General features: G+C 37.5%; 1 protein-coding gene across 7 annotated transcripts in view; it reads left to right on the top strand.

The window, feature by feature from the left end:
* Positions 1-17638, top strand: part of clcn3 (chloride channel 3) — a 61836-nt gene extending 44198 nt beyond the window's left edge. For 4 of the 7 annotated variants that reach the window (XM_082162341.1, XM_082162342.1, XM_082162346.1 and 1 more), the window contains 7 exons: positions 309-561; positions 3526-3818; positions 5095-5281; positions 6462-6860; positions 8801-9017; positions 11012-11087; positions 15142-17638. In XM_082162341.1, the coding sequence (XP_082018467.1) occupies positions 309-561; positions 3526-3818; positions 5095-5281; positions 6462-6860; positions 8801-9017; positions 11012-11087; positions 15142-15306 (1590 nt within the window). In that variant the 3' untranslated portion in view covers positions 15307-17638. Of the gene's footprint in view, positions 1-308; positions 562-3525; positions 3819-5094; positions 5282-6461; positions 6861-8800; positions 9018-11011; positions 11088-12648; positions 12695-15141 lie in introns of all 7 variants that reach the window. The other 3 variants (XM_082162344.1, XM_082162347.1, XM_082162345.1) reach the window with 2 other exon arrangements.
* Positions 17639-18222: the final 584 nt, after the last annotated feature.

Here is an 18222-nt window from a genome sequence, read left to right as displayed (position 1 = left end):
TAAAGAAATAATAGACTATCAATATTGGCCAAACTCATTTTTAACTCATGAATAGTAGTGATATAAGCAAAACTGTATGTCACGATATTCTTAAATACACGCTCACACACATGATGTATATATAAATATATATGAAAGAGCTTCATAAATGAATAAATACATGTATAACCTTGATGAAAGGTTTTGATCCACTTCAAATGTTGACTACTATATGTACTGTATATACACAGTGTATATATTAATATATATGAAAGGGTTTCATTAATAAATACAAAAATACTCTTTTCAACATTGTCTCTCTGTCTCAGGTCAGTTACTACTTCCCCCTGAAGACGCTGTGGCGCTCGTTCTTCGCGGCTCTCGTGGCGGCGTTCGTGCTGCGCTCCATCAACCCGTTCGGGAACAGCCGGCTGGTGCTGTTTTACGTGGAGTACCACACGCCCTGGTACCTGTTCGAGCTGTTCCCCTTCATCCTGCTGGGGGTGTTCGGAGGCCTGTGGGGAGCCTTCTTCATCCGGGCCAACATCGCCTGGTGCCGGCGCCGCAAGTCCACGCGCTTCGGTACACACACTGCATTACCCATAAACCCTGTTTGGCTTGTTTTATCTTTTTGCTATTGTGGTATCATTGTTATACTATTACAGTTAATATTTTAAATTAGATTTTTTTTTTTGTATATATATACAGTGAGGAAAATAAGTATTTGAACACCCTGCTATTTTGCAAGTTCTCCCACTTAGAAATCATGGAGGGGTCTGAAATTGTCATCGTAGGTGCATGTCCACTGTGAGAGACATAATCCCCCCAAAAAAATCCAGAAATCACAATGTATGATTTTTTAACTATTTATTTGTATGATACAGCTGCAAATAAGTATTTGAACACCTGAGAAAATCAATGTTAATATTTGGTACAGTAGCCTTTGTTTGCAATTACAGAGGTCAAACGTTTCCTGTAGTTTTTCACCAGGTTTGCACACACTGCAGGAGGGATTTTGGCCCACTCCTCCACACAGATCTTCTCTAGATCAGTCAGGTTTCTGGGCTGTCGCTGAGAAACACGGAGTTTGAGCTCCCTCCAAAGATTCTCTATTGGGTTTAGGTCTGGAGACTGGCTAGGCCACGCCAGAACCTTGATATGCTTCTTACAGAGCCACTCCTTGGTTATCCTGGCTGTGTGCTTCGGGTCATTGTCAATGTTGGAAGACCCAGCCTCGACCCATCTTCAATGCTCTAACTGAGGGAAGGAGGTTGTTCCCCAAAATCTCGCAATACATGGCCCCGGTCATCCTCTCCTTAATACAGTGCAGTCGCCCTGTCCCATGTGCAGAAAAACACCCACAAAGCATGATGCTACCACCCCCATGCTTCACAGTAGGGATGGTGTTCTTGGGATGGTACTCATCATTCTTCTTCCTCCAAACACGGTTAGTGGAATTATGACCAAAAAGTTCTATTTTGGTCTCATCTGACCTCATGACTTTCTCCCATGACTCCTCTGGATCATCCAAATGGTCATTGGCAAACTTAAGACGGGCCTTGTGCTGGTTTAAGCAGGGGAACCTTCCGTGCCATGCATGATTTCAAACCAATGACGTCTTAGTGTATTACCAACAGTAACCTTGGAAACGGTGGTCCCAGCTCTTTTCAGGTCATTGACCAGCTCCTCCCGTGTAGTTCTGGGCTGATTTCTCACCTTTCTTAGGATCATTGAGACCCCACGAGGTGAGATCTTGCATGGAGCCCCAGTCCGAGGGAGATTGACAGTCATGTTTAGCTTCTTCCATTTTCTAATGATTGCTCCAACAGTGGACCTTTTTTCACCAAGCTGCTTGGCAATTTCCCCGTAGCCCTTTCCAGCCTTGTGGAGGTGTACAATTTTGTCTCTAGTGTCTTTGGACAGCTCTTTGGTCTTGGCCATGTTAGTAGTTGGATTCTTACTGATTGTATGGGGTGGACAGGTGTCTTTATGCAGCTAACGACCTCAAACAGGTGCATCTAATTTAGGATAATAAATGGAGTGGAGGTGGACATTTTAAAGGCAGACTAACAGGTCTTTGAGGGTCAGAATTCTAGCTGATAGACAGGTGTTCAAATACTTATTTGCAGCTGTATCATACAAATAAATAGTTAAAAAATCATATATTGTGATTTCTGGATATTTTTTTTTTAGATTATGTCTCTCACAGTGGACATGCACCTACGATGACAATTTCAGACCCCTCCATGATTTCTAAGTGGGAGAACTTGCAAAATAGCAGGGTGTTCAAATACTTATTTTCCTCACTGTATATATACAGACCCTTTCCAAAAAAATTGAATATCATGGAAAAGTTTATTTCTTTCCATAATTCCATTCAAAACGTTAAACTTCCATAGATTATAGATTCAGGGCCCACAACTTAAATGATTTCAAGTATTTAGTTGTTTATTTGTATATAATTTGGGCTTCCAGCTCATAAAACCCACGAAAACAGGATTTCAAAAAATTTGAATATTACATATCATCACACAGTAATTACACAGTAATACCATGGTCATTGTATATCTATTATCTATGGAAGTTTAACGTTTTGAATGGAATTATGGAGATAAATAAACTTTTCCATGATATTCACATTTTTTGGAAAGGGTCTGTGTATATATATATATTTTTTTTTTTTTTTTTTTTTTTGTAGTTTAGTTTTAGTATTTTTTTTTGTTATATATATATATATATATATATATATATATATATATAAAAGTTTGTTATTTTTGTGTTTATACATTTTTTTAAATATAGTTTTTGTGAAAGTTTTAGTCATTTTGTTGTTCTTTGTCATTTTTATTAGTTTTTCTTTTAATATGTTAGTATGTCCTTTCAAAAGAACAGCATTTATCAGAAATAGAAATTGTTTGTAACTACTCTACCATTCAAAAGTTTTGGGTCAGTAATATATATATATATATTTTTTTATTTTTTTTGAAAGTGGAAAGAAATTTACAATGTTACAAAATCTTTCTATTTCAAATAAATGCTGTTCTTTTATACTTTATATTCATCAAAGAATCCTGGAAAAAACTGACATAACTGTTTCAACATTGATAATAATAATAAATGTTTCTTGAGCAGCAAATCATCATATTTGAATGATTTCTGAAGGATCATGTGACACTGAAGACTGGAGTAATGATGCTGAAAAATTCAGCTTTGATCACAGGAATAAATTACATTTTAAAAAGATATTACAATAGAAAATGGCTAGTTTAATTGTAATAATATTTAACAATTTTACTGTTTGTTTTGAATTTTTTATCAAATAAATGCAGCCTAGGTGAGCAGAATAGACTTGTTTAAAAAAAAAAAAAAAAATTTAAACGTACTGATCCCAAACTTTTGAATGACGTTGTATATTTTAGTTTTTTATTTCAAGTAATATTTATTTTAATTTTTTATAGTTGTAGTTTTTTAGTTAACGATAATCACCCCTGATTACCGTTTCTTCTGATCTTGGGGTGAAATATGACCTGGACATGTGTTTTTCAGGCAAGTACCCGGTGTTGGAGGTGATCACGGTGGCGGCGATCACGGCTATCGTGGCGTTCCCGAACCCGTACACGCGTCAGAACACCAGCGAGCTGATCAAGGAGCTGTTCACGGACTGCGGGCCGCTGGAGTCGTCACAGCTCTGCCAGTATCGCAGTCAGATGAACGGCAGCCAGGCGTATCCGCAGGGATCGGACGCCACCACCACCCCCGGCGTTTACTCCGCCATGTGGCAGCTCAGCCTGGCACTCGTCTTCAAGATCATCATGACCATCTTCACCTTCGGCCTGAAGGTGAGATACAGCGTTCGTCGTTTGCATTCGTTTCGGTAGTTTAACACCAATGCACTTCATAGCATTTTCAAACTGAAACGAATGAAACGACACGCTTATTTGAAGTATTTACAAAACAAATGTACATTTAGGTCATGTTTCATGGCTCCTGGTGATATTTGTTTTGTTTAAAAATGAATCGTTATTATAAAAGAAACTTAGGAACTTAGAATTTACATATTCATTCGTTTTTGTAAATGTATTTTTTTATGCAGTGTCCGTTTTATTTACATTTTGTTTAAGAAAACACACACAAATAAAATAAAATCGGCACTTTCTTAATTTTATGGCTATACAATTTTAATAAAATCTGTCATCTTGATATTTTTATCAAGATTTTATGGCCATAACATAAAAAAATATATTATTTATTTATCTTATTTGTGCGTTTAACAGATTACAGATTTATTTTAAATTCATTTTTACATTTTATGGCCGTACAATGCATAAATGTGTATTTTATTTGTGTTTTAACATCACAGATTTATATATTTAATTTATATTTTATAGTCATATTATTTAGGAAATAAATGTTTCTCTTATTTTATTTGTTTTTAACAGATGTTATCATTAAAGTCACACCAACTTTAGTTTAACATTGGGTATCCACTTAAAAAATATATGGAATTGCTAATAAAGACTTTACAATAAAAAATAAAATGTAAAATCAAAGTTTTTTTTACACAAAAAATACAATATATATATTTTTTTATACATCACTAATATTTACCATTCCTTCTATATGGTGAAGACTAGACTCATGAATATATTAATTATGTGTACATGACAGTCCAACTGATTTGCTACAAAGCAGGATATCCTACTAATTGCTCTTGAAAATGTGATTGGCCGCGTTAAGAAGCCTTCAAGCACCGTCAGCATGACCAAATGAATATTCAAGTAGTGAGAATTACTGTTGCTCCATTTACACAACAACTTTGAGTGGGTGTTACCGCAGAGTATCAACAGTTATAATTATAACACTCCTTTTCACATTACAGTATTAAGAACATGACATATGTATGTTGCAGTAATAAGCACAGAAAAAACACAGAAAATGTGCTTAATTGTCATTAAAATAATGTTGCAATGCACAAAATTGGTCCTAAAACAGACTTCACTTACTGTAATATCATTTCCAACATAACAATAAAAGAAATGAGACGTATTGCAATCACACAGCCTGACACTTAGACCTTATATTTTGTTCACCTCTGTGTGTTTGTGTTGTGTCCAGGTGCCGTCGGGTCTGTTCATCCCCAGTATGGCCATCGGTGCGATCGCTGGGAGGATCGTAGGCATCGCTGTGGAGCAGTTGGCGTACTATCACCACGACTGGTTCCTGTTTCGAGAGTGGTGTGAAGTGGGCGCCGACTGCATCACTCCGGGACTGTACGCCATGGTGGGCGCCGCGGCCTGTCTGGGTGCGTATGCATGCTCTGACCTTTCTGTGTGTCTTTTGTAGGGTTGGGAATTGAAATCGATTGCATACTTGAGGTCAGGAATCGGATACTTGTAAAAATTAAAATTTCGATTCCTCTTATCGATTCCTTTGTGAACATTTCAATATGACTCTTCAAGCTATTCTCTGTGCGGCAGGCATGTGTAACTCTTAAAGTGACAGCAGCCTAATATTCCTGCTGCTGTCTCTATAATAACACTGATCAAAAGACAAAGAGAAAACTCACTCGTTCTGCGATTTCTGCGTTTTTCACATTAAAATTCACATTTTCACATCCGTAGCAAGCATTTTGAGAGGCGTTTTGACAATTCAGAGCCACCGAATGACGAATACGCAAAAATGAATCCGGAAAATTTTGGACTCAGTCAAGGACCTTAAGGCCGTGTGTCCACTAAAGTGTACGCTTGAGAGCGTTTTGGCAGCACAGCATTTTTTTTCCAGTTGAGACGCTTTCCTTGTTATGATACCTTCTGGATGTGTTTCTCCTTGATAATATCCGCGAAAGTGTTACTAGTATCTCATTTCACACATATTTTGTTTCTGTGTTGATTCTTTATAAAAATGTCGATACAATGTAACATATTTTCTCTGGCTCTTGTTTTATATGATTTTGTTCCGTTATTATGCTTGCTGTTGTCATCTGTTGACGTTGTACAAGCAGAATGTGGCGGTTGGTCGGTGTGGTATTAGTCCCGCCCCTCCTCCACTGTGATTGGACGGTTGGGTAGTGACAGTGATGAGTGCTGCGTTTTACCCAAAGTTGAACATTCTTCGTCTCTCGGCGACCTGTAAAAAACGCAGAGCGCTTCAGCGTGAAAGAAAACGCTCAGCGCCTCGTTACGCTCATGCCGTTTCAAAAACATGGCGCTCTCATTGAAAACAATTGGAAACATACGCCAGCCGCGTGAAAAAACGCTTTGGTGGACACACGGCCTAAGTGTTTTTTAGCCTGTTGATTTTTGTTCATGATATTCAGCTACAATTAAATGTTTTGCAACAGGACTAAATGTCAATTATATCTTAAGAATTTTTGTTGCCTTATTGGAATCGAAATTAGGAAACGATAAGAATCGGAATCGTTAAATTTCAATCGATACCCAACCTTGGTGTTTTGCAGTCTGTCTAACCTGTGTGTGCTGTAGGTGGCGTGACCCGTATGACGGTGTCTCTGGTGGTCATCGTGTTCGAACTGACCGGCGGCCTGGAATACATCGTTCCTCTCATGGCGGCGGTGATGACCAGCAAATGGGTGGGCGATGCGTTCGGCAGAGAGGGGATTTACGAAGCCCACATCCGTCTGAACGGATACCCCTTCCTGGACGCCAAGGAAGAGTTCACACACACCACCCTGGCGAGAGAAGTGATGCGTCCGCGGCGTAGCGACCCGCCGCTGGCAGTGCTGACGCAGGACGACATGACTCTCGCCGAGCTGCAGGCCATCATCTCCGAAACCAATTACAACGGCTTCCCAGTCATCGTCTCCAAAGAGTCGCAGAGGCTGGTGGGCTTCGCTCTGCGCAGGGATATAACCATTGCCATAGGTAACAGGAACACATGCACCATCATGAACGCTTTCAAGTCTGGGGTGTGTTTCCCAAAAGCATTGTTAGCCAACTATGGTCGCAAGTTCTGTCGTTATCAGCAGTTCAACGAGTTGGTGTTTCCCGAAAACATCGTTCCCACGAACATTCGTAAACATCATCGCAGAGTTGTGTGTTTGTAACGACGGCTCTCAACCTGTAGTTAGAAGAAGAGTTTCTAGTTAGCATGACATGTGGACTCAATAAATCCTTATATTAAGCAAAATAAGCAAGATGACATTCAGTGTAATCTATATCTTTTATATACAATACATACAAATGTCATTTACGTCTTTTAGTTTGTCAAGAGATTTAAAGCGTCGTTCTTGAAGAGTGTGCGTGTGTGAACGTGCTCTAGTGTGTAAGAACGAGCCTATGATTCAATCTGGAAATAAAGCAAAATAACCGAGAAAAATTAGAAATAGTCCTCAGATGTCATGTCCGTAATTTATAGCAAAACATCTGCCGTTAATTTGATCTCTAACAGATTCATTAAAAGTAGTTATTACTCCACCACCTGTGTGACATCATTAACTAACGAGGTTGAACGACCAATTTGCAACAATATGGTTTCAGGAAACTAGTTTCTTTCTCAGAAAGCTAGTTTATTTCTTCAACAATGAATCGCACTATGGCAGTGAAGCAGCGAGTTACGGCGTTGTACGGGAAACACACCCCTGCTTGATTGCAGTTTGTCTCACATTACTTTTATTATTATATTGAAAATTATATGAAAGCATATTATAATTTACTGTATAATGCGAAATTTGTGATGAATAAATAAAAAGCAGGTCACTAAATGTAAATCATTTCATGATATATACTAGTGTCTGTGAATATTAAACCACAAAAAGACTTTAAATATGAAAAGACCATTTAAATATGAATGTTCTGCGTGTCTCTGTGTGAATGAGTGGCACAGACGCGCGGTTTCATTTCACACTGAAGCATCATGACGCTCGTGGTGTTTTCAGCCTCTGTCGTCTCACTATATATGAGGACATGAATGCATGAACTTCATCTCCAGAGCCGCTCTGAAAGTCACTTCATGAGCATTTTACTGTTTAATATGAGGAAAAACTATCGCCATATCATAAAAACACAGAAACTCAAAGGTCTTCTTGGCAGCTTATCAAAATAAGTTCGGTTTAACTTGACAGAAATATATTACTGTTGTACAGTAGATTTAGCTACATCTCAATGTAATAATACTACAACTAATAATAAAAATTACACTTAAAAAAAAAAATTACAGTAAAGCTCTGTGGTGCAGCACTTTGTTTGACAATTTTTATTTTTATTTCATATGATTAAAATATAAAATAATGTTTTATGCCTTCATTTGATTGCCAGAAAAATTTAAATACAAAGCACAAAAATCTCTGGATTTTTTTTATAAGAATTTTTTATTTTTATTATTTTTATTTTATTAATTTAATTCAATTAATTCAACATGGTTTTTAAAATTTGTATTAAACCATTCAAATGGAATCCAGAAAACTTAAAACATAAAACACAGAATTTGGTCAAAATTAAACAGAATTTGAAGGGAAAAAAACATTTCATAAGGCTTACAGGAATCTCTCGCTTTCAATTTTGGTGTGAAATGTGACCCGTTTTCATGAAATTCACACATTATATAGTATTTGTGATGAGATCAAGATGACTAGTTGCACTTTTTTTTCTTTTTCTTTTTTTAACAGTACGTGCACTTTCAATGTACTTAGTGTATTTACCCACAAAAGTACTGTGTAATATAAGGCAACTACATGGGTTAAGTTCAGGTTCAGGGTTTGTACCTAGTTAGTGTCTTAACTACAATACTTAGTAAGTTCATGCAAAACAGGACTGTGAAATAAAGTGCTGCCAGATGATTTGAAATATGTTTCTTCTCTTTTCAGAAAACACCCGCCGTAAGCAGGAGGGAATAATGCTGAACTCGCGGATCTATTTTACCCAGCATGCCCCGACCCTTCCTGCAGACAGCCCGCGGCCGCTGAAGCTGCGCAGTATTTTAGACATGAGCCCCTTCACCGTCACCGACCACACGCCGATGGAGATCGTGGTGGACATCTTCCGCAAACTCGGCCTGCGCCAGTGCCTTGTGACGCACAACGGGTGAGTGACCTCCGGGACACTGAGTCTCTCTCCTCCTCCTGTGTTGTGTTTCAGATGTATTAAACTAACATATGTCCCATCAGCAGACACACACACACATCTTCTGCTGATGGGATTCATGGTGTCATTCATCTAGGAACTCACACATTTACACTCGCGCTGCTGCGGTCCTGACAGCATCTAAACGGCCTGGACGATTCACAGTGATTTTACTGCTGATGCACAAATAAGCAGCGTTGTGTTTTTTTTTTTTTTACGTTTTTTTTTCTCGTTTAAGTTATTAACAAGTGTGTCATTAGATTTAGATTGACAATCTATAAGTATAAACAAATATAAACACAAATTACATTGTAAAATATATAAAAATACCAAACAGTTATTTTAAATTGTAATAATATTTGACTATTTTTTACGGTTTTATTTTATTTTTGATCAAATAAATGCAGCCTTGGTGAGCATAAGTCCTCTTCCAAAACCATTAAAAAAAATTAAGTATTCAACACTTTTGAATAATAATGTATTTTCCATGAATCAGTTTTAAATCTGTGATTTAGCAATTTATTTATGCCATTATCCAAATTGGCTACTGTGATTTGTTTTTTGTTTTCCTTTTATATGTTTGTTTGTGTGTGTATATATATATATATATATATATATATATTAGTGCTGTCAAATCGATTAATCACATCAAGCATAAAAGTTTGTAAATGTATGTGTGTGTGTGTGTATATATGTACATGTGTATGTGTGTATATATATGTATGTGTATATGTTTGTTTGTTTGTGTATTTATATTATTTATTTACAAACTTTTATGTGAGATGCAATTAATCGCGATTAATCGATTATATATTCAGATATGTATTGAATATTGTCAAAGGTTAAAAAAAATTCTATAAGTATCTACAGTCTTTGCTTTAATGCATACTAAAAAATATCGTCAGATAAGTTTTTGTTACGGTCCTGACAAACAAGTAAGATATATAAACATGATCATATTTTGCATGTCGTGTTTATATGTTTAAACCGTGAGTTTCTCCTCAGTGCAGCTAGAGGGAGTTTTAAGCTGAAAGTGACTCCAATAAAGCAGTTTCTCCACAGAGATCCAGCAGATGCTCAGGAAGCGCAAACAGTTTCCCACCAACAACAAGATAAAAGCTAAACAAAGCGCGGAGGAAATGGTCTGTTAGCAACATGCAAAACCAGACCATTCAAATGCTTCTGCAGCCAGAAATGCATCTGATGATGATAATTTCACTTGCTTTAATGCAAAATACAACCGTCCAATAGTATACACTTTGCAATAAAGCAAGCAATAACACTTGTTTTAAAGCAAAACAGCCTGAAACTAGCCATACTTCTGCATTGTTTAAAACTCTTGCACACTGAATAGTAGCGATAGACCAAAATCTGAAATAATAATTAATAATCAATACTCAAATAATTCTGACTTGTACTGTATGTAAACACTTTTTTAATCAGCTTTTTAGTTATATAATTCTCTCCACTCCGTTGTTGAAATATATACATTTAAACATAGGCTATAATAACTAAATTAATGACAGATTTATTCAAACATGCATTACATAATTTAGTAAACTTTGTACAGCAAAAAGATGCACTGACTGAGTCCAAGACCTTATTCTGAGTTACAGATAACGGTACCATCTCTGGGAAATATAATAATCCGACTGCAACCATTGAGTAATTTTTGCTCCTGTACGGTAAAGTCAATAAAGTTGCTCTCTCAATCCTTACTTAATCCTTTTTATTTCACACACATGGTGGCGGCTAATATTTGTCATTTACATTTACATTCAGTTCATTTGTTTAATTGCTTTGTTTAATTGCAGATTATTTTGATGATCTCAGTAATTTTCTGTTGATATTGCTTCTGTTGTCTTGTTACTCTTCTGTTGTTTTTATTTGTTTGTACTTGAGTTGTCGGTGTAATTTTTGTTGCTGAGTGATGGTCGTCACGGTGTGTGTTGCAGGATTGTATTGGGCATCATCACAAAGAAGAATATTTTAGAACATCTGGAAGAGCTCAAGCAGCACGTGGAGCCCTTGGTGATTAGCCCCGCCCACTTCACCTGTTAGACTCCGCCTCTTAGGAGGGACGCATGAAACTTGAGTGAAAAGAAAGACAGTTCTGAGTGGTTGCCCTAAAATAAGTCGCAATTTTTCAGCTAGTTATAGATTAATACAATTGTATCTGTTGTTGCATTCAAGTTACTTGGCTAAATGTTTATCATGTCTATTCACTTTCACTGATGTCTGCCAGAGTTTTTATGCCACCTAACTCTGAAATCAATCTAATTTTGAAATTAAATGCACAAACGTATTTGTGCGACAAAACTTGAACGGCAATCCTCTCAGGGTGGTCGAACTGTCCTACATGCGGGGTCCAAAATTAACTAAGTTGCTCGCTGGTGTCACTTAGACTTAAAAAAAAAAAAAAAAAGATAATCAAAAGGCTTATCGAAGTCAAAATAAAGCCTGTGTTTATGTGGAATAGCATTTTCAACGTTTTCTTTTTATTTATTTTTCATAAATACTTGGTGTTACGCAACAGAATGGAGGTTTTGTTAAAGATTACCAAGACCCTTTGCACCAATTAATTTGTGACCAGTAACTTTCTCTGTATTAACGAAGTTAAATAGGGTCGCCATTCATTTCATGTTAATGTCATTGTTTTTAAACAACTTTAACCTAGAAGTTAGTGTATGGCCTCATTTACATTACATGGTTCAAGTGACCCAATTCCGATTTTTATTATTATTTATTTATTATTTCTGGCACAGATCCGATATAACCTACAAACGTGTAAGCAGGAAAAAAAGCACATGGATTCTGATATTCTCAGATCAGTTTCAGGCCTCGTTCATATGTGGGATTAAACGTGATATGAATCGGATACGGGCAGAGCGGATATTCCCTTGGTGAGGAATGACGTCACCTCAGGTGGACACCAATTGTAATCACATGACTCTTTTCAATGGCACAATGGAGGATAAAGACTCCTCCTAATATTTTGCTGCCCTTTAAAGACGGTCCCTAAAGCAAAATCTTGTATTATTTCGTCTGCATCCATCGTAAATCGTGCAGTTTTTACTTCCTTTCCGGCCTTTTCCGGGTCAGTACGTCTACCTTGGGTTGTTTCGCCAAGTTTATAGTGTAAATGCAGATATCACTTTAAAAGATGTAAGCTGGTCGTCAAAAAAGAAGGATCTAGTCCACAAATCGGAATTGGGTATTAGGACCTGCAGTGTAAACGCGGCCTGAGACACAGTGATCCAGCGGTTACATTTTGGACCCTGCTTCCAGGACGTTGTTCCTCTGCAGACATCACGTCTCTTGTAAGACTTTGCTTTCACTCAGATTGTTGCTCCTGTCCTCGGCCACCCCAGCAGGGAAGAGTAGTCTGTCACATTAGCCGTGGTGTCCTAGAAACGCACCTTTATGTAGACCTTCCCCTTTCAGTTCTGCATTGTGCACGTGTACTCACTGAGCACATCTAATACACATGCCGTGATGTCCTTCATCTAAATTTGATTTGTGTTTGTTTTCCTTTTTGCTTATTGCTAAATTCCTCCCGGGGGTCGCCTGGTCTGCGTCCGCTGGGCTACAGATCGATGACATCTGACCCCTCGCGCAGCTCCGCCCCGACACGATTGGCGAGTAACTGTCGTGTGCAGCGGACTATTCTCTCATTCACCAGCATTTATTATCTATTCATCTTTGTAGTCACAGTAGCTGTTACTAGGATGCTGTGTTATTATTACCATGTGACTCCAGAATCTGAGCAGTTCCTGTAGTTTGTAGTCAGCTGACCCCTAAACCAAAAGTCCTCACCTTGTCTCAAGTCACACCCTGTCCTCTTTCAGTCATCTGATTTTTCACTTTCTTCCTGTCCGCAGACATTTCACAAGCATTTCACAAAGGTTTGACAATCGTTTCACGAGCGTTTTATGCCTCTGGTTTGGACGGATTCTCGCATTTCCGGCTCTCGTCAAAATTGTCACACCTTTTTATCTGTGATACAATCTGTCATCAAGCTTAATTCCCTTTTTTCGAAAGCAAAATCAAGAGCGTATTTAAAGTACAATGTTTGTTGAACAGACACATTTCGAAAGTTTATCAAGAGAAATTAGTGTTTGGGTACAGATACCGGATCCATCTGGAGGGGAAAAAACAGTGTTGGAGGTAAAGCGTTACAAGTAACATGTTACATAATCACGATGTGTGACTAGCAGCCTGTTACTTCTAAAAGTATTGAGTTACCAAGTTATTTTTATACACTTTTACACTAATAAACATACAAAAGCAGTGGAAAAGTAACTATGTGGTGTACTTTTAAATACTTTTTAATAATGTTTACATTTTGTAATTAGTTTTAATACTTTGAGTAACGTAACACCGACTGTAATGCAGTGATGTCACCTTGTCTGTTGAACGCTTATATTTCAAAAGAGAAATCAGTGTTTGTTTACAGAAACCTTATTCATTTAAAAAAACAGTTGCAGGTAAAGCGTTACAAGTAACATGTTACATAATCACGATATGCGACTAGCAGCTTGTTACTTCTAAAAGTATTGAGTTACCAAGTTATTTTTATACACTTTTACACTAATAAACATACAAAAGCAGTGGAAAAGTAACAATGTGGTGTAGTTAATTGTTTTTTTAATAATGTTACATTTAGTAACTAGTTTTAATATTTTGAGTAACGTAACACCCACTGTAATGCAGTGATGTCACTTTGTCTGTTGAACGCCTATATTTCAAAAGTTTATGAAGAGAAATCAGTGTTTGTTTACAGACACATTATTCATTTAGAAAAACAGTATTGCAGGTAAAGCGTTACAAATAACATGTTACATAATCACACTGTTTTAGAAGTAACAGGCTGTTAGTTACACAAAGTATTGATACTTTTTTAAATTTACTTTATAATGTCCAAGTTATTTTTATACACATTTTCACCACTAAATATACAAAAGCAGTAGAAAAGTAAAAATATATATTTTGAATACTTTTTAGTAACGTTTACATTTTGTAATGTTTTTAATACTTTGAGTAACGTAACACCTACTGTAATGCAGTGATGTCACTTTGTGTGTTGAACGCCTATATTTCACAAGAGAAATCAGTGTTTGTTTACAGACACCTTATTAATTTAGAAAAACAGTTGCAGGTAAAGCGTTACAAATAACATGTTACATAATCACACTGTTTTAGAAGTAACAGGCTGTTAGTTACACAAAGTATTGCGTTACTTTTTAAAATGTACTCTATAATGTCCCAGCTACTTTTAAACGCTTTAACATAAATAACTACTGTACATAAGTACAGAAAAATAAGTGTTTTTGTAATTAATTGCTTTTTTAATAAAGTAATACTTTTGTAGGAGTATTGTAACACCTACTGTAATGCAGTTACATTGAACACGACACTTTCTTTGCTGCAAATGAGTGATCTAACGCTACGAAACTGATTTTATTTACTAATATTATGAGTATTATTATGTACTATTATTATGAATAGCATGATGTAACACTCGATGTAACGCAAAACTAGAAAAGTCATGTTGCATTAGTACTTTTTAAGTGACGCTCCCCAACACTGTGAACTAATAAAGTGCACAACATCTGCGCATCCTTTAAATATGCTCTTGAATTTGTGTTGGAAAATTAACTTCACTTTCTTGTTCACCAAGGCCAGAGTGTGTGGATGAGATGGTTCACTCACTCTGTTTCACTTCTGTTTCGCAACACTTGCTTCTCACTGTGTAGGTGCTGTCGGCTCATAGAAATAACGTAGCGTTTCCTGCCCTGAGTAACACGGCATAATCTTCCACACTCTCTGCCCTTCTCCAAAACCAGAGACTGTCAGCTGTCTGTTGCCAAGGCTGAGGTTGGAGTCATCAAAAATCAGAGCAAAAAGATTTGATTCTGGGTCAGAACGCCAATTCAAGCCATCTCTGAGAATAGAGTTGTACAAAAAAGTCTCATCGGGACCTTCCTGCAAGACTTGGCAACAGAACGAGATGTCAGTTCTCTCCGCACTTGTCAAAAATGCACATGTTAAATTTCTCTGCCTCTTTCTGTCTCTCTTTTTGTAGGCGCCTCCTTGGTGTTATTACAAAAAAAGATATCCTCCGTCACATGGCCCAGATGGCAAACCAAGATCCCGAGTCCATAATGTTCAACTAGCGTCCTCCTCTTCCCGAAATGAGGAAGATGAGAGTGAAGAGGAGGTCCGTTTACTGGACAATCCATCTCTCTGACCACACGCCCCTATGGTTCCCTAAACCGCCCCCAGTAAACACAAAAAAAAAAAAACACTATGCCAGATGGGACCCAAACCTGGTCACATCCTCTGGTTACTTGCACAAGACTCCAGGAGGAGACTTTCGAGGAAGCTGCTTGGAAAAAACGTGAGAGTTTTGGGAAAAGCTCAAGTCTCGGAGGAACTTTCTTCAAACGCTAACACTAACTATCACACGCGCATACAAAAAACATCCACCCGCGGTCAAGACACCTTAACTTCCGCCTTCGGGTCCTGCTTATTTGACCTCTTAGCCTCCAGCCTGAGAAAACACGTCCTAATGAGGTGAAAGGTCAAGATGAACCGCTCGAAATGCGAGGAGGGACCTTCACCGCCGTGACCCCTCACCAAAACAACCCAAAACGGACTCTATAACATTGTTTACTTGTAGTGTGTGTGTGTGTGTGTGTGTGTGTGTATGGGGGAGAGATCCTGGAAAGAGATCGTGTTTGAACGCACCACAACATTCCAGTCGGGATCTGATGCTGTGAAGCCGAAGAGATGTTCAGCGTCCCGCACGTATGGATACGTCGCCAATGCAAGTGGTTTTTATGAGTATTCAATATTGCGAGATGATCAAAAATACAAACGTAGGTTTTGCGCTACCTAGCGAAAGGACGTTGGAGGAGAACAGGGTGAAACTCGTCTTCGTTCATCGTCTTCATCCTTCGACACTACGACGGCCAGTCTAAAGTGCAATGGGACTGTAGTTAATGAGCCAACCAAGGTCTTCGAGTGCCCACGCTTTATGAAGTTTTGTGCGTTTGGTTACTGGGAATGGAAAACAAAGACTTTTCTTTTACAGCTGCTATCCTGGCTACTATATTTAAATGTATTTCGCAACTAACTCTAATAGTTTGAAAAATAAAAAATGTGACTTGACCAACTGTTTTTTAAGTTCGCGAACAAGCATTAATGTTCAAGTTGGTAAATGTTGGCTCCAGTGCAGTTAAAAAAAAAAATCACTATTCTCTGTATGTTCATATTTCATTATTGTGATTATAATGGTCTCTACTGCTGTTCATCCTTTCATAACTAATCAAATGTTTGAAGGCCTTGAAATTAAGCGATAACCTCACATATATATGCATTTGACGGTTAAGAAAAGGATAAATCTCAGAAAGAAATGCCCAGGTCGTATTTCTATGGAAGCTTGTTTCTGACACTGAATAAAAAATAAAAAGGTAATTCTGAAGGGTTTTTTTCCTCACAATTCTGACTTTTTTTCTCGCAATTGCAAGTTTATGGAGATTAGTTGCAATTACCTTATTTATTTTTTTACTCTGTGGTGAAAACAAGCCTCCCTCCATATTTTTCATAAATAAAAAATGCATTTTGCATAAAAACAGTGAAGCCTGTTTTGAGACCATCAACATTTTGCATTTTGACCAATTTTCATGACAGTAAAGCATATTTTACCCACAAATTCTCTTCACTGTAAGTGCAAGAAAATCAAGTTCTTATTCAATGATTTGTGCATAAATTGTGTAAAATAAATGAATTGTGTCTCTAATACGCCAAATTGTCAATGTCAACATGCATATGACATAAGTGGTCCAAAAAGCAGGCTTCATTATGCTAAATATTTTTTCTTCTAATGATTTGGAATTTTTTTGATATTGTTTTTTTTTTATTGAGAATATAAAACATCATGTAAATACAGGCTATACTTATAAACCAACTGGAATGTTTTTGGAGATGCCAAACCCTTCAGATTCAGGCACGACTGCACAGTTTCTTATTGGCACTGGTAAAGCGATGACGATGAGATGTGACTGTTAGGAATCGAGCTCTAGTTCATGTGTGATAACTGCTGTTGGCTCCTCCAGTTTGTTTTTGTTTTTCAGGAAATACACGGCACAGTTTTTGCTCAAATTTAACACGTGTGGTAACAGTTGCTGTGCCCCGTTCTCTCTGTCAAATTGCATATCCTAACCTACCGGTTGCACTAAATTTTTATTTAAATTGCATATTAGCATGTCATTTTTCCAAAACAAGGCCGAAGTGTTGTCTTGTTACAGATTTGGTGAAGTTATGTCCTTTTTGCTTTCTTCCCATGGTGACCCTTCCCCTCTGATTGATGTGTTAGGTGTGGGCGGGGCCTCTGTGTTCTCATTAACCCTTGATGTTCCTCTGTTAATCAATGAAGAAAACAAGTTGTTATATATTGATCTCATTTTTTTAATTTATACTAGTGCTAGAGTTGTACAATATGGAGAATTTTACGTATGATTGATGGTTTGATTGTACATTAAAAGACAAATATGTAAAGATTAAATTGTTAAATTGTAGATCCTGTGTTTGCACTGCATTGTTTTTCTCAGACGGCGTAGGGCGATGACGGACCCCGAGGTCGCATGCTAAAACGCTCCTCTCAGGTGAATCAAAGTTGAACGTATGTAATCCAGTCAGGGAGTATGAAATCCATCAGCTTCAACTTTCATTCAGTGAGGTGTCACAAGAAGTTAAATGTGCTTTTGTAATGTTTTACATAACATATTTGACTAAAGACTTTGCCAAGATGCAGATGGGGAGTGTTTTGGAAACATGTTTGAAAAGTTCAGTTCGGTGATGATGATGATGACTCTAAAGGCAGCCGCACACCGGACGCGCAGCTCAGCGCCGCGCCGCGCCACGTCTAGGACAACTGTCACCTGAAAATCCGATAACATCAGCAATTTTCTGATTTCTGTAAATAAATATAAAACTAAATGTATATTGCAGCACAGGGTGAAGTCCGTTTATACATTAACTACGATTTGAGACACACACATGTACATTTTATATAAAACTATGTAAATGGCGCTCTGTGGCGCGGCAGGATTTTGAACACGGTCCTGAGCCGCTGCGGACAGACGCCGAAAGGCGCCGCCAG

The sequence above is a fragment of the Leuciscus leuciscus genome (assembly GCF_965113295.1).
Source record: "Leuciscus leuciscus genome assembly, chromosome: 2".
Lineage (NCBI taxonomy): Eukaryota > Metazoa > Chordata > Actinopteri > Cypriniformes > Leuciscidae > Leuciscus > Leuciscus leuciscus.
This window is presented reverse-complemented; position numbering and strand designations above follow the sequence as displayed.